At 40.0% G+C, this 17145-nt stretch overlaps 1 protein-coding gene across 1 annotated transcript in view; it reads right to left on the bottom strand.

Moving 5' to 3' along the window:
* Positions 1-17145, bottom strand: part of LOC104470416 (versican core protein-like) — a gene marked incomplete at its 3' end in the record, with an annotated part of 49169 nt that overhangs the window by 7361 nt on the left and 24663 nt on the right. Inside the window, exon 5 of the mRNA XM_010085344.1 lies at positions 8659-8952. Coding sequence (XP_010083646.1) covers positions 8659-8952 — 294 coding nt within the window. The remainder of the gene's footprint in view (positions 1-8658; positions 8953-17145) is intronic.

The raw sequence follows: 17145 nt of genomic DNA on the forward strand, positions 1-17145 counted from the left end.
TTCAGCTTAAAACCATTACACATCTTCCTATACCTGCATCCCCTGATCAAGAGCCTCCCCATCTCTCCTGTATCCCCCTTTCAGCACTGGAAGGCTGCTGTAAGGTCTCCCTGGAGCCTTCTCTTCTCCAGGCTGAACAACCCCAACTCTCTCAGCTTGTCCTTATACAGGAGGTGCTCCAGCCCCCTCTGACCATCTTCGTGGCCTCCTCTGGACTCAATCCAACAGGTCCATGTCCTTCCCATGCTGAGGACCCCAGAGCTGGATGCAGCACCGTGGGGGGGGTGGGTCTCATGAGAGAGAGCAGAGGAGGAGAATCACCTCCCTCGACTGCTGGTCATGCTGTTTTTGATGCAGCCCAGGACATGGTTGGCTGTTGTGTCATTGCCAACAGCCAAAGGAACAAAAAAATGTTTTAAATTAGAACAAAACCTGGAAACAGTGAATTCTTTCTGTGAATAACAGCCAAAATAAATATTCCAAAATATCAGTAATGTTGACACAGTCAAAATTAATGGTTTGTCATCTTCCAGCCCATTTAGAGCATGATTTCTATGCAGAGAGGTTACGTTGCTTAATTTTTACATATTTTTTGTATATAAACTTCTGTTTGCTGCTTTATTAGGTTTCTTCTGTGTGTCTGTCCCTTACCTGCTACCAACCCTGGCAGAGAGGACAGTCCTCAATGTTCCCCTGGCTCCAAGAGTTATGCCAGCTGGAGTTTAAATTACTGGCAGAACCCCCCAAACTGGACAAGTCTAGGACTAAGAAGAGATTTAAAAGAAAAAAAAAATTGGTGCTCTGGGCTACAGACTGAGCCAGAAACCTCTCACTGACTCATTCACTCATTTCAGGAAGCCGAAAGGTGGACAAAGGATGTAGAGTTCTGCTCATTAATTATGAGACCTGTGGTAGCATAAAGATGATTCAAGATATGATACTGCAGCTATATTCGCATTTACCTACAATGCATTTGACATCTAAACATGAGCCAAATGCAATGAGAAAAATAATTTTAAGATCTAAACACAAGATCCATTCCCACTTACAAAATATGTACAATATCACAGAAAATGAATGTGATTCTTAAAAAAAAAAAAAAAAGTAAAAGCTATCGGTCTATCTTATTTGTGAGGAAAGACTTAAAAACATAACACAAGGTCATGCATCCTCTTCTTTTCCAGCTAACAAAACAGCAGAAGTAGCAGCTCTATTAGTTCTATGAACACAAACACTCAAGTAAAACAACTTGCTGTTTCATAACTTCTGAAGTCAGATGGTTAAAGTGGCAAGTATATGTTATCTTCTGGTTTTCCTACATGCAAGTGTAGTTCTGTGAACGAATTATAACCTGCCAATCTATCTGCAAAAGAAAATAGCAAAAAGTATTTTTCCTCACACGTTATTTATAATAAAACTGCCAAAGAGGACAAAAAATCAGTGATCCTCTTCAGTCAGCTCTTCCAATTGAAATCTGTATGCCGGCACCAAATGCAAACAACAATATTTGCTTCCCGACTGTAAAAGACAATATTCACTTGTGCATTTTACTTACTAAACAGGCATGGCACAGCAGTTCTGTTGGTGAATTTGGGGTGACTGTATTACTTACAAGTAGTAAATATACAGTATACCTCTCATTACAGAAAATGGGAATGTTCAGGAACAAACCTTATTTTGAATCCATTTTGTTCAGATTGAAACAAATAATAAGACTTAAGGCAGTGACCTCAAATTGTTTTTTCCAGACACACATCAAGACTTTAGACACCATTATCTTGACGAAAAAAAAAGAGCGCCAAGAGTGCCACTTGGGTCAGGAACCAACAGCAAAAATCTGGCTGCTTTGCTCTCCCCACCCAGTGTGAAAGGAGACAAATTACCCTCATGTCCCATGAGCGGTACTCAGTTCCCACAGCAGTAAGCAAAGGCAACAATGAGTAAAATCAATTTATATTTCCTGTACTTGAACACCAAAAAGGATGGATCTTTTACTTCTTCACCTCATTGCTCTTAATCCAGTCCTTGTTACCTGACCTGTTCAGTGGTCTGAGGGAATGAAAGGGAAATGCCTTCAGTTCTGTCATCTTTTCTTTCCTCTTTGCCTTTGTCCACAATGTTTACTTAAGGACTATTCTTAAGGAACCCAGTTTTCAATCACTCAGATAAATGCAAGTTCACTGGCTCTGGAAAAAGAAGCCCCTCCTGAAGCTCTACCTCCTGAGGCTCTGAACAGTTGCTCCACATACATCACTTAGACTGATAAATCGGGTTCCCTCTGCTCATACTTTACACAGCATTTAGGAGGTCGAGCTGCACCCAGCCACCACCTCTCCTCCTTCTAAGGGTGAGGTACTAGTGAGGTCTAGTGCTCAGGATTGTCTGAAATGATTGAGATCTTCTTGCCGTTTTCAGAATGGTTTGACTGACTTCTCAAAATTCCTTCACCATGCAACTGAAGCAGAGTGTGGTAAGAAACATGCTGCAAGCTGTTAGTGTGCACAGCCTCCATGATGTTCACCTGTTTCTATAAACCCAGCAGAGAGCTTCCAGGATTTATTACTCCTACACCTGATTCAAGATATTACTGGAGATCTCTGCAGCTATGTAGGTCTCGCTAAACTGCATACCTGAGAGAAGCACAGGGATCTACCTTCTTGGCAAAATAGTAAAAGCTAGAGCATTGTTATGAGGTGATAGCTGCCTTGCTGAGGCAGCTTAAGCTCTTTGGATAGCTTCACCTTCATGGAGGATAAAAGGAAGCAGGAGCAGAGCCAACTGCCTTGTATACACTCTGGTCAGTGCCATGACCTTGAGATGCTTTCCTGCTTAAAGGCGTTTTACCCATTTTGATACCGGACTGTGAAATGGTGGAGGACACTGTTTTTATTATGTTCAGTACTCTATTGGTACTTCATCTAAGATAACCATTTTTTTGTTCACTTTCTTTAGATTGAAAATTTTGTTCCCTGGGTGTCACCACACCCCATATGTTCAGTATTCTGTGGTCATTCCCAAACTGATCAAGAATCCACAGATCTCCTGTCATACAGTCTCTGACATCTGGCTGGAAATAATTCCGTCACCCAGGAAATAGCTGGGACATGTAGCTACCGAGGGGTGCTGTGGAGAAGGAGACAACTGCCCAGTTATTCAAAGTTTTCCAAACTAAGTCACATGCAGCAAAAGGGAAGACAACATTTCTTCTGCCAACTTTTGAGCTATGCCTAAAATCCTATCCTTTCTGCTGTCAGACAAGTGGAGCACAGTTGGTATTTTCTGAGCCTTAGCCTACAAGCATGGTGGCTCATGCTGTAGGACATCCCAAAAAAGGGGTCTTCTTTCTCTTTCCGTGCTCTGAATTCCTCCATACAAGAGCAGTGCTTGCAAGTTGCCCTACATTAACAAACACTTATGTTCTAGCGAAATACTCTTACTTGAACTGACAAGAAACACAGGGTTTGGTTTGAGAGGTTTTGGGGTTGGCAGGGGACAGGTTTGCAGAGAGAGAATTATTCTCCATCTTCATCTTACAAAGGTTTGTCCTGATACATACTATGGAGGCTGCTGCTTCCTATACTTCTGCTGTAAAAGTGTGTTCTGATTTTGAGCTTTAGATAGATGAAGCATCAAAGAAAGAGGCCCTCAGTCACACGCAGCAGTTGACTTGGATACGCTCTTGATGGGGCTGTATTGAAACAATCAAAACAATGTGGACTCCATTCACGATGAACACATACGGCAATGCTGTCTCAGAATTGGAATTTTCCAAACTCCAGCTAAAATAAAATCATAATGCCAAACCAAAGTGGTATAACCAAAGAGAAACAACACAGGTGCATGAAACAAAGCCAAAATGAAAAAATGAATCTGAAATAAAATTGTCAAATCCAGAGGAAAACAGTTAACATGTGTTTTGAGACAAGCAAAAAATGTTTTGCTGCCAGTTTCGCCAAAATCAATACAGGTCTATGAAAGAATTCAGGTTTAATAAATCAGTGTTTCTCTGCAAAATGCAGATTTATGTTTCAAAAATTCAACCATCTATGTGAATGAAGTTAATCAAATTCAGTTTTGTTGCAGGTATATAAGAAAAAAACTGTATACATTTTGATTAGTGCATTTCTGGAATGCAACTTATTCTACAGATGCTGTAGTATGAAACACCCCATCCAAAGTCAGCTGAAGCCTGTGGCAAGATTCCCACAAACATCAGTGAATTAGATCCACCGTGACTGAGGTTGCTGGGGGATGGAGTTAAATAAATACCCTATAGCTCTCTGCAAGAACTATTAAATAGGTATCAATTAAAAATGATCTCTTTTTTTTTTTTGGTGATACAATGTTTTATTCTCTTACAAATAAACATAACTGTTCAGCAGCAGTTGTTCTACCTTTTAATTGTAAATATGTTAGTATGTCATAAGTTCTATATATTAATACTCGAAAAACTTTTCTTCTGATGATGGCCTCCAAAGAGCTTCAAATACTTAACCATGTGTCTAACTTGAAACTTTTTCAAGCCCCATCAGATACAAGATTAGGTACCTCTCAGAAAAAAAAGAACTAAAAAGTCTGGCAAAAGTCTTGGAGCGATGAGATGAAACGCGCGGATAATGTTCAGAAACTCAGCTGTGTGGTTTCTGTAGAGTAAAAAACACTTGTGATCAAAGTGAAGAAGGTTTGGGGTTTTTATAACAAGATTTTTAGATTTTAAATCATGTATTATTAGTCTGGGCCACTTTTATTTTCATAAAGTCAAGACACTTTATGCAATGTAATTTGGTAACCAGAATACTGCTGAAGTTAAAATCCTGAACTTAACTGTACTGTTAAATGTTGTCCAGGTTGGCTGTTTTATTGAAACTGGTGCATGTCCTTTTTAAGTTGAATTTACTGCTTGGGTTACTGTTTTTCATGTATTTTAATAAATATGATTCCTTTTTTAAAATTAAGTAAAATGTCCAAAATACAGATTGAAGTTTCTTTTAACTGCAATTTAAAATCAATATTTTGAGATTTTTCACAGCATAGGAGTGAAGATTTTAAGCAGGGCTGAAGAAAGAGATATCCCCTTTCTTAAATATATGATTTGTCTTTGTAATGACTAAAACAGAGGCCAGCTTTGTCACAAATCTATTGCTTCAGAGTATGTGTAAATTCAAGCACTGGACTCAGCCTTTCTGTGTCTGGGAGGTATTTATTTTGGTGACCTTATTCAGGGAGAATAGTATTACTCAGCATGAGTAAAAGTGGCAGGCACAGGTCCTTCACCATTGCCTTTTCACTTCAGACTAAGCGTGCAACATGTGGCCATTATGCTCAGAGCTGAGTCAATGGGAACATCGCTATCCTTCACACAGGAGGCAGGGGAAACTTTACAGGGATGCTGTAAAATCTGAGATCACTGTACAAACATCTGTGCTGCAGACCTTCGACACTGGTGCTACCTGGATAGCTGGCTTGATCCTGCCCTGTTCACACTCTGTGTTTTTCCCTTTAGCTGACCAATATCTCATAAAATGCATGTAATGACATCCTTTTCTCCTTCTTTTTCAGCAGCAGAAGTTTTTTGCTGGTGTGACTGGGTATTCAGGCAAGGAGGAAAACAAAACAACGTAATGTGAGATGTGCAATGAACACAGGAAGAGTTATAAGCATCGGATTGGAGTTATGTGGAAAGATTCAAGGTCTTGAGGAAGACAGTTTCATTGTCTGGCACAGTGGGGATCACTGCATAAAGGCTTCATATTGAGCTATAAAATCAGTCAGAGCCTGGGGACAGTGGGCTTTATGTGGTGGACTACTACACCAAAACTTTGAAATAGAGATACTGGGAAGTTTTGGAAGAAACTTCCAGACAAAATATTATTTGAAACAAGGACTTAAATTCAAGTCTCCTGCTATCCTGTAGAGCAACTTTTTTCTTTCTCTCTCTCTTTCTGCCCCGAAAAAGGGACCAACTCCAAGTCTCCAACAGGAGAGAGTGACTCACTCTGTAGTCTCTGCTTCAGGCAGCTGCTTGAGATGTGAAAGACCAAGACTCTAGGCAGTGAGTCGCATTACTCACCACTTGCATAAATCTTTTAGCAGAAGCAATGAAGAGTTACAGCTGGTTCCTGTGAGATCCCAAGCACCTTCTAGGAGGGAGAGAAAGCTTTCAGTAACTTCTGAAAAATGTGGCAGACAGGCATGCTGAAGAAGGGTACACAGTTCAACATTACACTCCTTCATTTGGCTACACAAAACCAGATGTATTTGGCAAAACCTGAGTCATCTAGCTAGCAGCATTTAATTAACTTTGATGTAATGTTGATCGCAATTATAATTGCTAGAGAGCATCCTGCTGTCTACCAAATTGTGTTGGTTCTGTTTAGTCTTTTTTTTCTTGTGAAGGGTCTAGACTGTCTACTTCCTGGGTTGCAAACTGATGAAATATTTATTCTCCACATATCAAGGGCAAGAGTTTGCAGAAAAAGCACTTATACAAAAGGCAACAACCCAACACTTATCAAGGATGTTTTTAGAACAAATGGTTTGTCACTAGAATTTGTTAACTAAAACTTCCAGAAAGAACATCGGTAGATGTTGTTTGAAAGGGGTGAAATTCACACAAATAGGAAGTTGGAGTTTGTCCTAGTTAAAGATTAGCTTACAGGCAAAATGACCAGTCCCTACTTTGGTCTTTTAGAGGGACTGATGAAATTCATCCCCAATAAAGTAAATTTTTACCCACAACACTTCAAACTGATCATAAACAACTTAGGGGAGGAACAAAAGGAATGATATGACAAAACTCTGCTCTGCAGTTTAGAGCACACTCTTCTGAACTTAACTAGTCTTTATTCCTGTATGCAGCTCCCTTGAAGTCCATTAAGACTACTTCCACATGTAAAGTTTTGGAACATCTTACCCACAAGCAACAAAGGAAAAAATAAATCATATTTTAAAATATCACTGAGAGGAGTGTCTGAGAACAGCCAGACTGTAACGTTACATCAGATGTTGGGATTTGTTCTCAGGCAGTAAAGTTTGTTCATAAATGAGCCTTAAATGCCTTAGTTGGAAAGATCTACTGCTGCAATTGGTTCATCATCCACAAAAATGAGGACAGTACAGGCTGCACGTTTCAAGCAGTTCTGACTTACAGTCACAGGACTGAGTCCAAAAAAACCTACACGTTCATAGTTAAAGACCAAGTTCTGAACTTTTAATCCAACACAAGTAGCCTTTACATGTTAATGTCAATTGTACTATTTGCAACCACAGGAACTTCCTTGAACAGAGAGGCCCGTAGGAAAAATATTGAGCAGTCCAACCTCCCTACACTGCTGAGGAGGCTGCAAGTCTGAGGGAGGCAGGATATACAGCTGGGAAGAAGGATTCTGATCTCTTAGATGTGATGCACCTACCAGCAGTATCAGTGTTCTCTTGCACAAAGAACACTCCTGTGATGGAGGACAACTTAAAGCATAGAAGTAAGGTGACGGGTTTCTCTCTCAACAGACAGAGACAGTTGGTCTGTGGTATTTGAAAGGGCTACACAGAAACTTACATGATGCACATCATGAGATGCATAAATGGGTTTCTGGAGGTGTACATCACTAGTGACAGAGAGAAATGTAGAAGGCACGCTCTGGAGGAGGCCAGCTAGATGAGACCAGAACCTTCATGGTGGTGGTGTATGAAGTACTGCCAGTTCCAGGAAGGCCTGGAAAACAGGTAGGAATCTGGAACTGATGCACAGGTGAGACGATATAGGGAAGAGAAATTCAGGTACACTTAGAAGATGGCGAACCTTTTGGGACAACAGGAACATATGCAAGGATAGGCTACACCATAATAACAGCAGAGCCAGACTGCTGGCACTGAAGATGGAAGAGATCACAGAGGAATATTTAAATCCAAAGCCAAAGGAAAGCTGACAGGAGATCTGGTTTAGACGGAAGCAATCTACCAGGTGAATGTGGCAAATGCTCGATGTGCCTTTGAAAATACCACGAGGGAAACAAGCAGCAGTAAGAAACGCAATTTAGACCATTCTCAGTGCCAGCTGACTGGCATATGAAACACTGAGTGAGTGAGAGGAGAACTTACAACTGCTTTAGAAGTCTAAAAATATGATGAGACAAAATGCCTGGAATCCAGAGATAGCACCCAAATTACCAGCACCTCAGAGACCTGAAAATGGCCAGGCTTGTATGAAGTCTGTAAACACCCTCTCTTTGTACCATCACTGGAGACAGAACATCAAGTTAGATGACAGTCATTCACCTGGTCAAATAGGACATTTCTTCTGTTCTTATGTCCATTGACACGACACAAAGATACCAGGATGCATTTAAGCACTAAAATATGTAGTATCCACAGACTCAGGATGGGTGTATCCACAGACTGTGGGCATGGTGTGTCACTCTGTGTAAAAACACTACTTGGGCTGAAATCTTACCTTAAAACTTTGCCTATGTTTATCTGCCAATGTTACTTTAAGACATTCGTTTCAGTTCAGCTTCTCTCTTTTTTGTAAAGCCATAGTGATAAAACAATTTTTTAAAAACTCATGCGTGCTGCAAAAACTGATAGGAAACACACATTGAATAAAACACTTTCAGGTTAGCATGGTGAGCATACTGAAAATTATAACTAAAAAAAGCTTACGTTCATAGCAGTAGGCATCAAACTTGCTATCTGGGTAAGGAAAGCCTGTTTGGTTCTCATAGCGATACAGGGTTCTCACCCCAAGTAAACCTCCACCACACTGGGGTCTTGCCACTGAGGCTGGGTAACGAACACTGCCGTCTGCCAGCCAGCCATAGTCGCACTGGTCAAAGCCATTCCTCCAGGCAACATACAGGTTCCCAACAGAAGCAAGAACACCATCTCTTTTCTGACACAGCTCTTCAGCTTCCTCAAAGGTGAGCTTCTCGGGGGCTGAGACATGAACCACTTCACCTAGGGGAAGAAAACAAAGATAACAAAGACTGAGTATCACATTCCACCATCAGGTCAGTTTAGTTCCCCTCTTCCAGTCAGTGTCCTGCAAGGTTGGGTTTTTTTTTTTTTTTACAAAATTTGTCTGAATAGTTTTTTGCTTAAAAAAACACAGATAGCTAGAAAATCAAATATCCCAGATTTGAATATGAAAATTAATCTACCACAAAGCATGAGCATTTACACGCAAACTTTATGCCATGAAGTACACTGTGGTTGGAGATTGACTCCCTCCCTCAGTCTCTAGGCAGAGGTAACAGCAGCCTTGAAGCTCCTGTGACCTCTGTTGCAGTAGACTTTGCAACTCAGCTATGCTAACAAATCCAGTCCAACCGAATTTACTTTCTCAGTAGAACAAAACTTTACATCTGCAAGACTCTTACCTGACCTTTTTACTCATCACTAGAATCTCACTTGAGACACACACAAAAAAAGCAGATGTTCTTCACTGGCTGCTCCACAGAAGCTTCTAATGTCATATTTCCATCAGTCTCATCTTTCCCCACGGGGAAAAAAAAGTAAAGTAATGCACCAGAAATGTTGCGTGCACAAAGACTTTTTCATGTGAAAAAAAACCTGAATTAATCAAGAATTCTGGTAGCATAGCTTAGCTTCCACAGAATAACAATTCGTAAATAACAGCCATTCTATTGGAAACTGAAACAAAAGAACTAGCATGTCTAACATTTTACTTTCAAGCTAAACCACCATTATGCAGTTGGCTTGGTTGCCTCATTCACCCAAAGACTATAAATAAAATCAAGGCTTTAATGTTCACGTCCTGGTAATGAAACAGTAAACTCACTCCTTTCTAGTTTTTGCTCACATTTTAGATAGAACTGATGAGACCTAAAAACATGTTCAGCTGTAGAAAGCAGTGCAAATTCAAAATATTTCTTACAGGACAATAATTCTCTTCCTCAACTACAGTAGGCCAGAACACAACATTCACTGTTGCAGGAAAGCACTGCTTATTCATATTGGACATGCAATCTGTCTTACCTCCTCTGTTGTCTAAGGCAATCTAGCAAAAGGCAGACAGAAACTACATCACCCGAAGCATTTTCATTCACATCAATATTACACTTATTTTGGACTTGAAAGGAATGCAAGTGTGAAAGGAGGCAATGTGCCAATTTTCTTTTTCCTCCTAGGTAGAAACTGTGATTTGTTATTACAGCTGTAATATCAATTCCATAGTGTAAGTTTCTTCATACATGTTGTAGGGAGTTTCTACCTCAGAGGCTAAAGGGACAGAGTCTGTCTATTGGAGAGGGACAGATAAGGAAAGCAAAGAATCACTCATCCTCAGAAGTACCAGCATGCTTCATTCAGCTCTTCAGACCACATGGATAAAGCACTTTTTTATTAAAAAAATCTTCAGAAGACAGCTTTTTCTGCAACAAGGGGCAGACCTGCTATCATGGCCAATATAGACGGATAGATGTAGTTATCCCACCGTACTGTCCCAATGAAACAATGGAGACAAAGAAAGACCTCTTGAGAGCAGCCCCCTCTGTTGTGAGGACTGACTATTCACTTATCCTCTTACACAGGAGCCATGATGTATATGAACATTAGTAGTCAAAATGATTGCAACTATATAGCAGATATCAGTCCAGTTAGAGAAGAAAATGAGACAAGTAAGAAAAACAATGCTTTTTAATGGTTTCTAGAAACTAAATAATGTCAAACAACCACACAACATTCCTTCTGGGAGAAACTTATTGAATACATAGGAAAATGTGTAAACATTGCAAGATTAACAGCAAAGAAATTTTCCCATCAGCTGATCTGAATCACTGCCCCCGAATGGAGCTTGTGCATAACATCATTAAAGTTAGGAGCTTTTATTCCTCTGAGCTGTCATCTGCACTCTGTTAAAGTAAAGAAGCTTAGTGAATGGCTATGTATTCACATGCTTCAAAATGCAGCGTTCAATCAGTACTTGTGTAAGAGAGGTCACTTTGCAGAGAACTTACTTATCCAAGTTGCACAAGAGCGTTTCTATATATTTATTTGTCTTAAATTTGCCTTGGCATAGGCCCATATATGCAATATTGATAATACTGCTCACTTACAAGATGGGTGGCATATCTTTCTTTGTATTGAATCTATTCTGCCAGCCCCACCTCTGGTTTTTTGGTTCATCTCATAAAGTCAGCTGCTGTCATACAGATACCATCTTCATCAAAGGTGTTTTATCAGAAAAACTAAGTGATAAAGGAAAAATGCATCCTAACCAGAACAGTCCAATAAGTGAAGTCCAAAGTCACATTCTTTGCCACCTATTTGGTATACTAAGGAATTTGTGATGATAAATTCATGAAGAAGCAAAAAGGTGCTAGAACAATCAGCAAAATGCCCTTATTGCCATTCCATCGTATATCAAGTAAATACTTATTCTCAGGAATGCTAATGATAAGATAAAGGATACAAAGATGTTAAAACATGGCAGCTTGCAATTGCTCTAGTTAAAGAATGTTTTTCTATTATTCCAGAATTCTTGTTTTATTTTTTAGTAAAGTGCAAAAGTCAGATTCCAAATAGCAGTCATTTACGCTAGGAGGTATGACTCTGCAATTTTTCTGTCCAGTCTGAAAATAAATTAAAATTCTGTGTGATTGAGTGTGCATTTAATGTGCATACTAATCGTTGGAATGAACTGTGAAAAACAAAGCAAGAGTTTAATAAGTGCTTTGCTTGCTATATAAATCCAGAAACACTTGGAAGTTGGCTTGCAATCTTCCAAAACCACCTTACCAAAAAAAGACAGAGAAAGGTTTATGTTTTCTGTTGAGCACTTGGGAAGAAAACAGTGTTCAAAACACTTCTTCAGCTGAATGGCATCAGTTTGATTTACAGCAGCTCTAAATTATCTGATGAGAAAGTTTGCACAATCTTTCCTATACTTCTCACCTGGAGCAGACTGTCGGCATGTATTCCTCATGCACAGCAGACTCAGCACTTCAGGGATATGGTGACCCATACAGGACAGAGACAACTGATCAGTACCTAGAGTTTCTGTGCAGTACACGTAATCACCTGGAATGTGCAGGGGTGACATTCTGCTATCCATGTCACATCTCTAACATGACTAGTGCTGAGACACTTGCTCACCACCAGTCTCCTTGATCAGAAAGAGACTACTACCAAACTATTGATATTTTGGGTGCATGTTCTGGAAGCACTAGTTAATAACCCCCTACTTCTTTATCCCCACATGTGAATCCCCACTGAAATGTGAAAATTCAGTTTATTGCATATGAAAAGAGTACTGGTCCTACTTCATTGTCAATATAGTTCTTTCTCTCATAGTGAGAACTTGGGTTGGAAACCACATTGTTCTCCAGTCAGCCTACACAAGAGCTGGACAACAGAGAAGAAGGCATGTGAAGAAAGGTGCTGATCACTGAAGGAAGAAGAGCAAGAAGCTCTAGGGACTTCCTCTGGCACCACAAAGCACTTGGGGAAAAAAAAATCATTCAATGGAGATCAGGTTCTGCTAAGCTCTTTCATGAACTCAACTTCAAAATTGACAGGGGCTTTCAAGAGGCCACAGAAAAAGGACTTGTGCTCCAATCCTGACTTCCAGCATGTCAGTCAATGTAGCTGAAACATCTTGACTCCTTCAAAGTTCCAAAGAGAAAAGGATTTGACCCTTGCACAGAAACTTCCTCTAAAACCCCAAAAGATTACAAGTGAAGCTAATAAAATGTATGGAATCCATGCAGTCTCCAAAATTAACTGCTATTTCAGGAAGCACAATGAGTTACATACTTAGCAGAAGGATTCATCCTGCCACACTCTTACAATGTCTTTATTATGGTGTCTGAAAGCACCTAAATTTCCCAGCCAAAACACCATAAACAAAGAAATCAAAAGAGAAAACTTGTCTGGTCAATAAACAAATGACATAGCCACCAACATCAAAGTGAGGCAGATTCAATTTTGTGTGTGTTAAAAACCATGTGCAATGTTTTTATAGCTGGAGTACACTGCGACTAGCTTAGCAAATATTATGCAGGCAAACCCCAGGGCTTAGACCAGCAGACGAAGAGAAACCAGTTCTACAGTACCAGGGGGTGAAATGGAGACTGTGACAATGTTTAGACTGCAGACAATAATGTAATGTATATTATTGCTGGCTTCTGTTTAAAACCAAGCTTCAGGTTGATCATCCAGCCTCAGTGGTCAGAGCACTCAAGAACTCCCAGGATTTTCCTGTTACATGTGGGTTTTTTTTGTTTGGTTAAAAAAAGGCACCTGAAGAAAGTCATGCTTTTTCCCTCTCTTTCAAATATATCAAGCCAGATGAAGAAGCCAGGTTTTTCTCTTGAAAACAAAAGCTCATTCACCCCCAGGAAAAAGCTTAAGATCTACAAGACTTATCAGCTGGTTTTACAGCAAGCTCCATTCCTTTGAAGGTTAATTCACTTATTCGCTCTCATCAGAAGACGTCTCACTGAGCTGGGCATGTTCGTAGATGTGAATTTAATGAATCACACATCTTAAAAGCAAGCACAGAAATAAGGGTAGGCTAGAACCATAGCCGGGGGTCAATACACAACATGTATTGACTAGGGTAGAAGTAATGAAAATAGATGTAAGCCCTCTAGCACAGATCTCACCAGTAATTTCTTTTTTCCACAGATGAAACCACAATTAAGGGACTGGTGAGCTGCTACTTCCTATAGGAGATCTTTGGGCCTGACTATGTAGCACTCTCTTTCCAGAAGAGAGCATTCTCTCCTCAATTTCATGTACCATCACTCTCCATGCCAGGCACAACAAAATGAGCTACAAGTCATTTGCACCTAGCAGATGAAGGCATCACATGCAAGTCCATGACAGTACTTTTACAGATGTTTGAAGGATTCTCCCAAACCACAACGAAGATTAAGAAGTTATCTCCGAGTCTCCTACTCAGTGCTTTTGACGCATTCGGTAACATATCAACTGCTGTGGACGATGGCTGCTCAATCACCTATTAAATGTCCTTGCTATTGTCAAATCCACGTGAAACAAGGACAAATACTCAGGAGAAATATTTATCTGGTTGTAATATTTTTAGTCTTTTACCCTGTTTTGCTCTCCCAGAGCAACAGGAGCCTTCATTATTACTGTCCCATCTGGAATTTGGTGCTCACAAGCTTTACCCTGTGGTTAGGTGCTCAGATTTTACAACCTCCACTACCTTCAGTGTCAACTAAAGAAAGACATAAGAATACCCAGAGGGATATTAAGCACGCAAAAAGCTAATCATTCCCACAGATGGAAATGCTTAGCTCTAGAAATTTTAAATAAAATCAAAACAAAAAATCCCAGTTGCTTTCCATCTTAGCTTCTTGGTGGTGTTCTTGTTTGAGGAGAAGAAACATTATCCCCCACTAAGAATTTGGCAGCTCTCCTTTTTTTGAGTATAATGGGTCTGTGGTGAACTCCAGACCTGTTCATTAGTTGTTCTTGAGAGATGCGGGAACCCACCATGCTCATGAAGCAAAGATGCACTTATAGAGATGTTAGAGCTCCAGGGTTCTGTGACTACAGTTGCGGATCTAGGTGCCCTTGGTCAGTTATAAAAGACGGCTAAAAGTGACAAAATATCATCTTTTCTGGTGCTATATGAACATTCTAAGCATATTTCCTCATCTGCAGCTGTAACCTGATGCTACTGCTCCTCATAAACATTCGGTCACAGCCACATGGTCGGCAGTTCAAAGCTCAAGCACACATGAGACACTGCTGTCATGACTTTCTTTTCCTCAAAAACATGGAGTCTGTCCAAACCTTCATTTCTAGAACACAATTAAATGTGGAAAGAAGCAGGAATACTGTGGCCACTTTGGCAACTAAAGCATTTACCCTTGCACCTGGAGGACCATGTGTCCCAAGAATTTACATTTCCTCCTCCTCTCTTTCTCTCTTTGGCCAAAGGCCCATTCAAAAAGGCAGCAGCAGTCATCAAGAGGACTACTAGGCTACTTGTACACCAAGGAGGGAAGAGATAGCGCCCACATCTATCCCTCCTCTCCACACATGCATGAAGATAATGGAGACCACTACCCTTGCCTTGAGTACTCTGAAAGAGACATACAGATGCATTTGGGCCAAGACAAAACTGAAAAGTTTCTTCTGTCTGCACCATAGGCAAGGGCTTTGGAGGTTACATACAGTTCAGCTGTTTATTAATCGAGTTCCTGCTTCAGCCTTTCCCCTCTTTCCCAAACTGCACAGACAAAATACCTTGTCTCAGCTACTGTTCTCTTCCTCCACCCTGCCACTGTTAAGGGCTGGCTCTCCCACACACCAAGCTAATGAAGTGGTATCCTTAACAAAGACACAAATTACTGCAAAATGCTCTCTCTAGAACTGGAAAACCACAAAGACCTAAGCAGTTAGGTTCAACTTTAAAGCAGAAGGCTAGAAAAGCTGAAGAAGTCATTTTATCTTACACGTTAGAACAAGTTAGTTGATTCCTTTTGATACACATCAGTTATGATTTAATTAAACTCTCCTGAATGTCTTAGATCTATTCAATGCAAAACCATAGGCTGAACAGGAATCCATTGCATTCGACAAGACTGGAAGAGTATATTTTTCCCATAGGCTTGCCCTCAAGAATGAAGAGTAGCAAGAAAACTACTTAGAGAGCTCTCCTGTGGTTGCAAAGTGTCACTGGCTTTTACTTACACAGAGGGGGAATAAGAATTTTGCATTCTCTCTTTTTTTTTTTTTTTTTTTTTTTTGGTGCATTATTCTTACAAAAATTATTCAGGTGTCAGAATTTTTGGATCTCACCAAAGATGAGCTTTGTCACATTATGGGCTCAAATACCATGTCATGCATAAAAACCACCATGGCACTATTTCTTTTTTGGATTACTCTATTTGAGCTCTGTACCCCTCTTCAGAATCCTTGGATCCATGACCCTGCTTTAGGTCATACAATTCAAGGCTAGAGAACTGTCCAGTATAAGCCAAAGCAAAGGCTGTGACTCTACCACAGGCCCTGAACTAAGAAGAAAAGAAAATACCCTTCTCTCTCTCTCCGTGTTTTAAAATCCAATCTATTCGTTGCTCCAGAATCAGAATGGACTCCAGAGAAGACCTTTAGCTGTCAAAAACACAGAAGAAACTTCTCACCTGAAGCCACATTTTAGACTATGACTATTTTAATTATTATTATTATTCTTACTGAAATTTCAATGACAATAACAAAACTGCATGAGACTAGGTGGAAAACATTTGAAGGACATCTGGTTTTGTTTTTTCTTTTTCTTCCCTGCACTCAGTGTGGGGGAAAAAACGGTGCATGGAAGGGAGACTGTATAATCTTCCCCACAGCCACCCCAAAATAACTTTCTTAGCATGAGTCCCCATCTGCATATAACATACTCGTTAGACATACATGGCTTCTAGTGGGCTTTGGCCAGAAGACAATGCTGCATGGCATAGTTTGTCTTTGGCTCCATATCCCACACTCGCAGCTCCTCGCTTCATCAGTGGGCTTCGGTGAGCAGATCTCACTTTGTCTCTATTTCTGACACTACAGCACTGTCAAAGTAATCACAGACATCCTTATCTGAAGACAGAATGGAAACCCCTTCTTCTCCATCACCTATTTCCCCTCAAGGGATTATTCCATAGAAGACACTGGTGAAGACACTGCTTCAGTTGGAGATGTTAAGAGAATCTCAGAAATATAGCCAAACCTTTGCAGGTTAAACTCTTTATTAGTAAATCATCTCCTGCAGTTAAAGGTATCTTAAACGCTTTTGTTAATGCTTGGTATACTGAAATATGCAATGAAATATGAGGAATGTAAATCAGTTTGCAATAGGAGACCATGCCCAGTACCTGTTTAACAATATTTTAACTCTAGATTCTTACTTTTATCACTAGGAGCTCAGAGATTTTAAATCCTTCCCATAATTATTATTCTGTGTGTTTTAGCAAAACTCAAAATATTTAACTTATAATTGTGCAGTCTTTAACGTCTCTGGTTTTCCTCAGAACTGGGAAATGGTAAGAGTTAGCCTAGACAACTGGTTTTAATTTAAGTTAATAGTTTGCATTTCAAGGAGAAATCCATGTCTCTGGATAACTTTGTGATTTCACATTGCCAGAAAAGAACACTGAAATGGTGTTGATC

This window comes from Pterocles gutturalis, unplaced genomic scaffold (assembly GCF_000699245.1).
Source record: "Pterocles gutturalis isolate BGI_N339 unplaced genomic scaffold, ASM69924v1 scaffold44186, whole genome shotgun sequence".
In the NCBI taxonomy this organism is placed as follows: Eukaryota; Metazoa; Chordata; class Aves; order Pterocliformes; family Pteroclidae; genus Pterocles; species Pterocles gutturalis.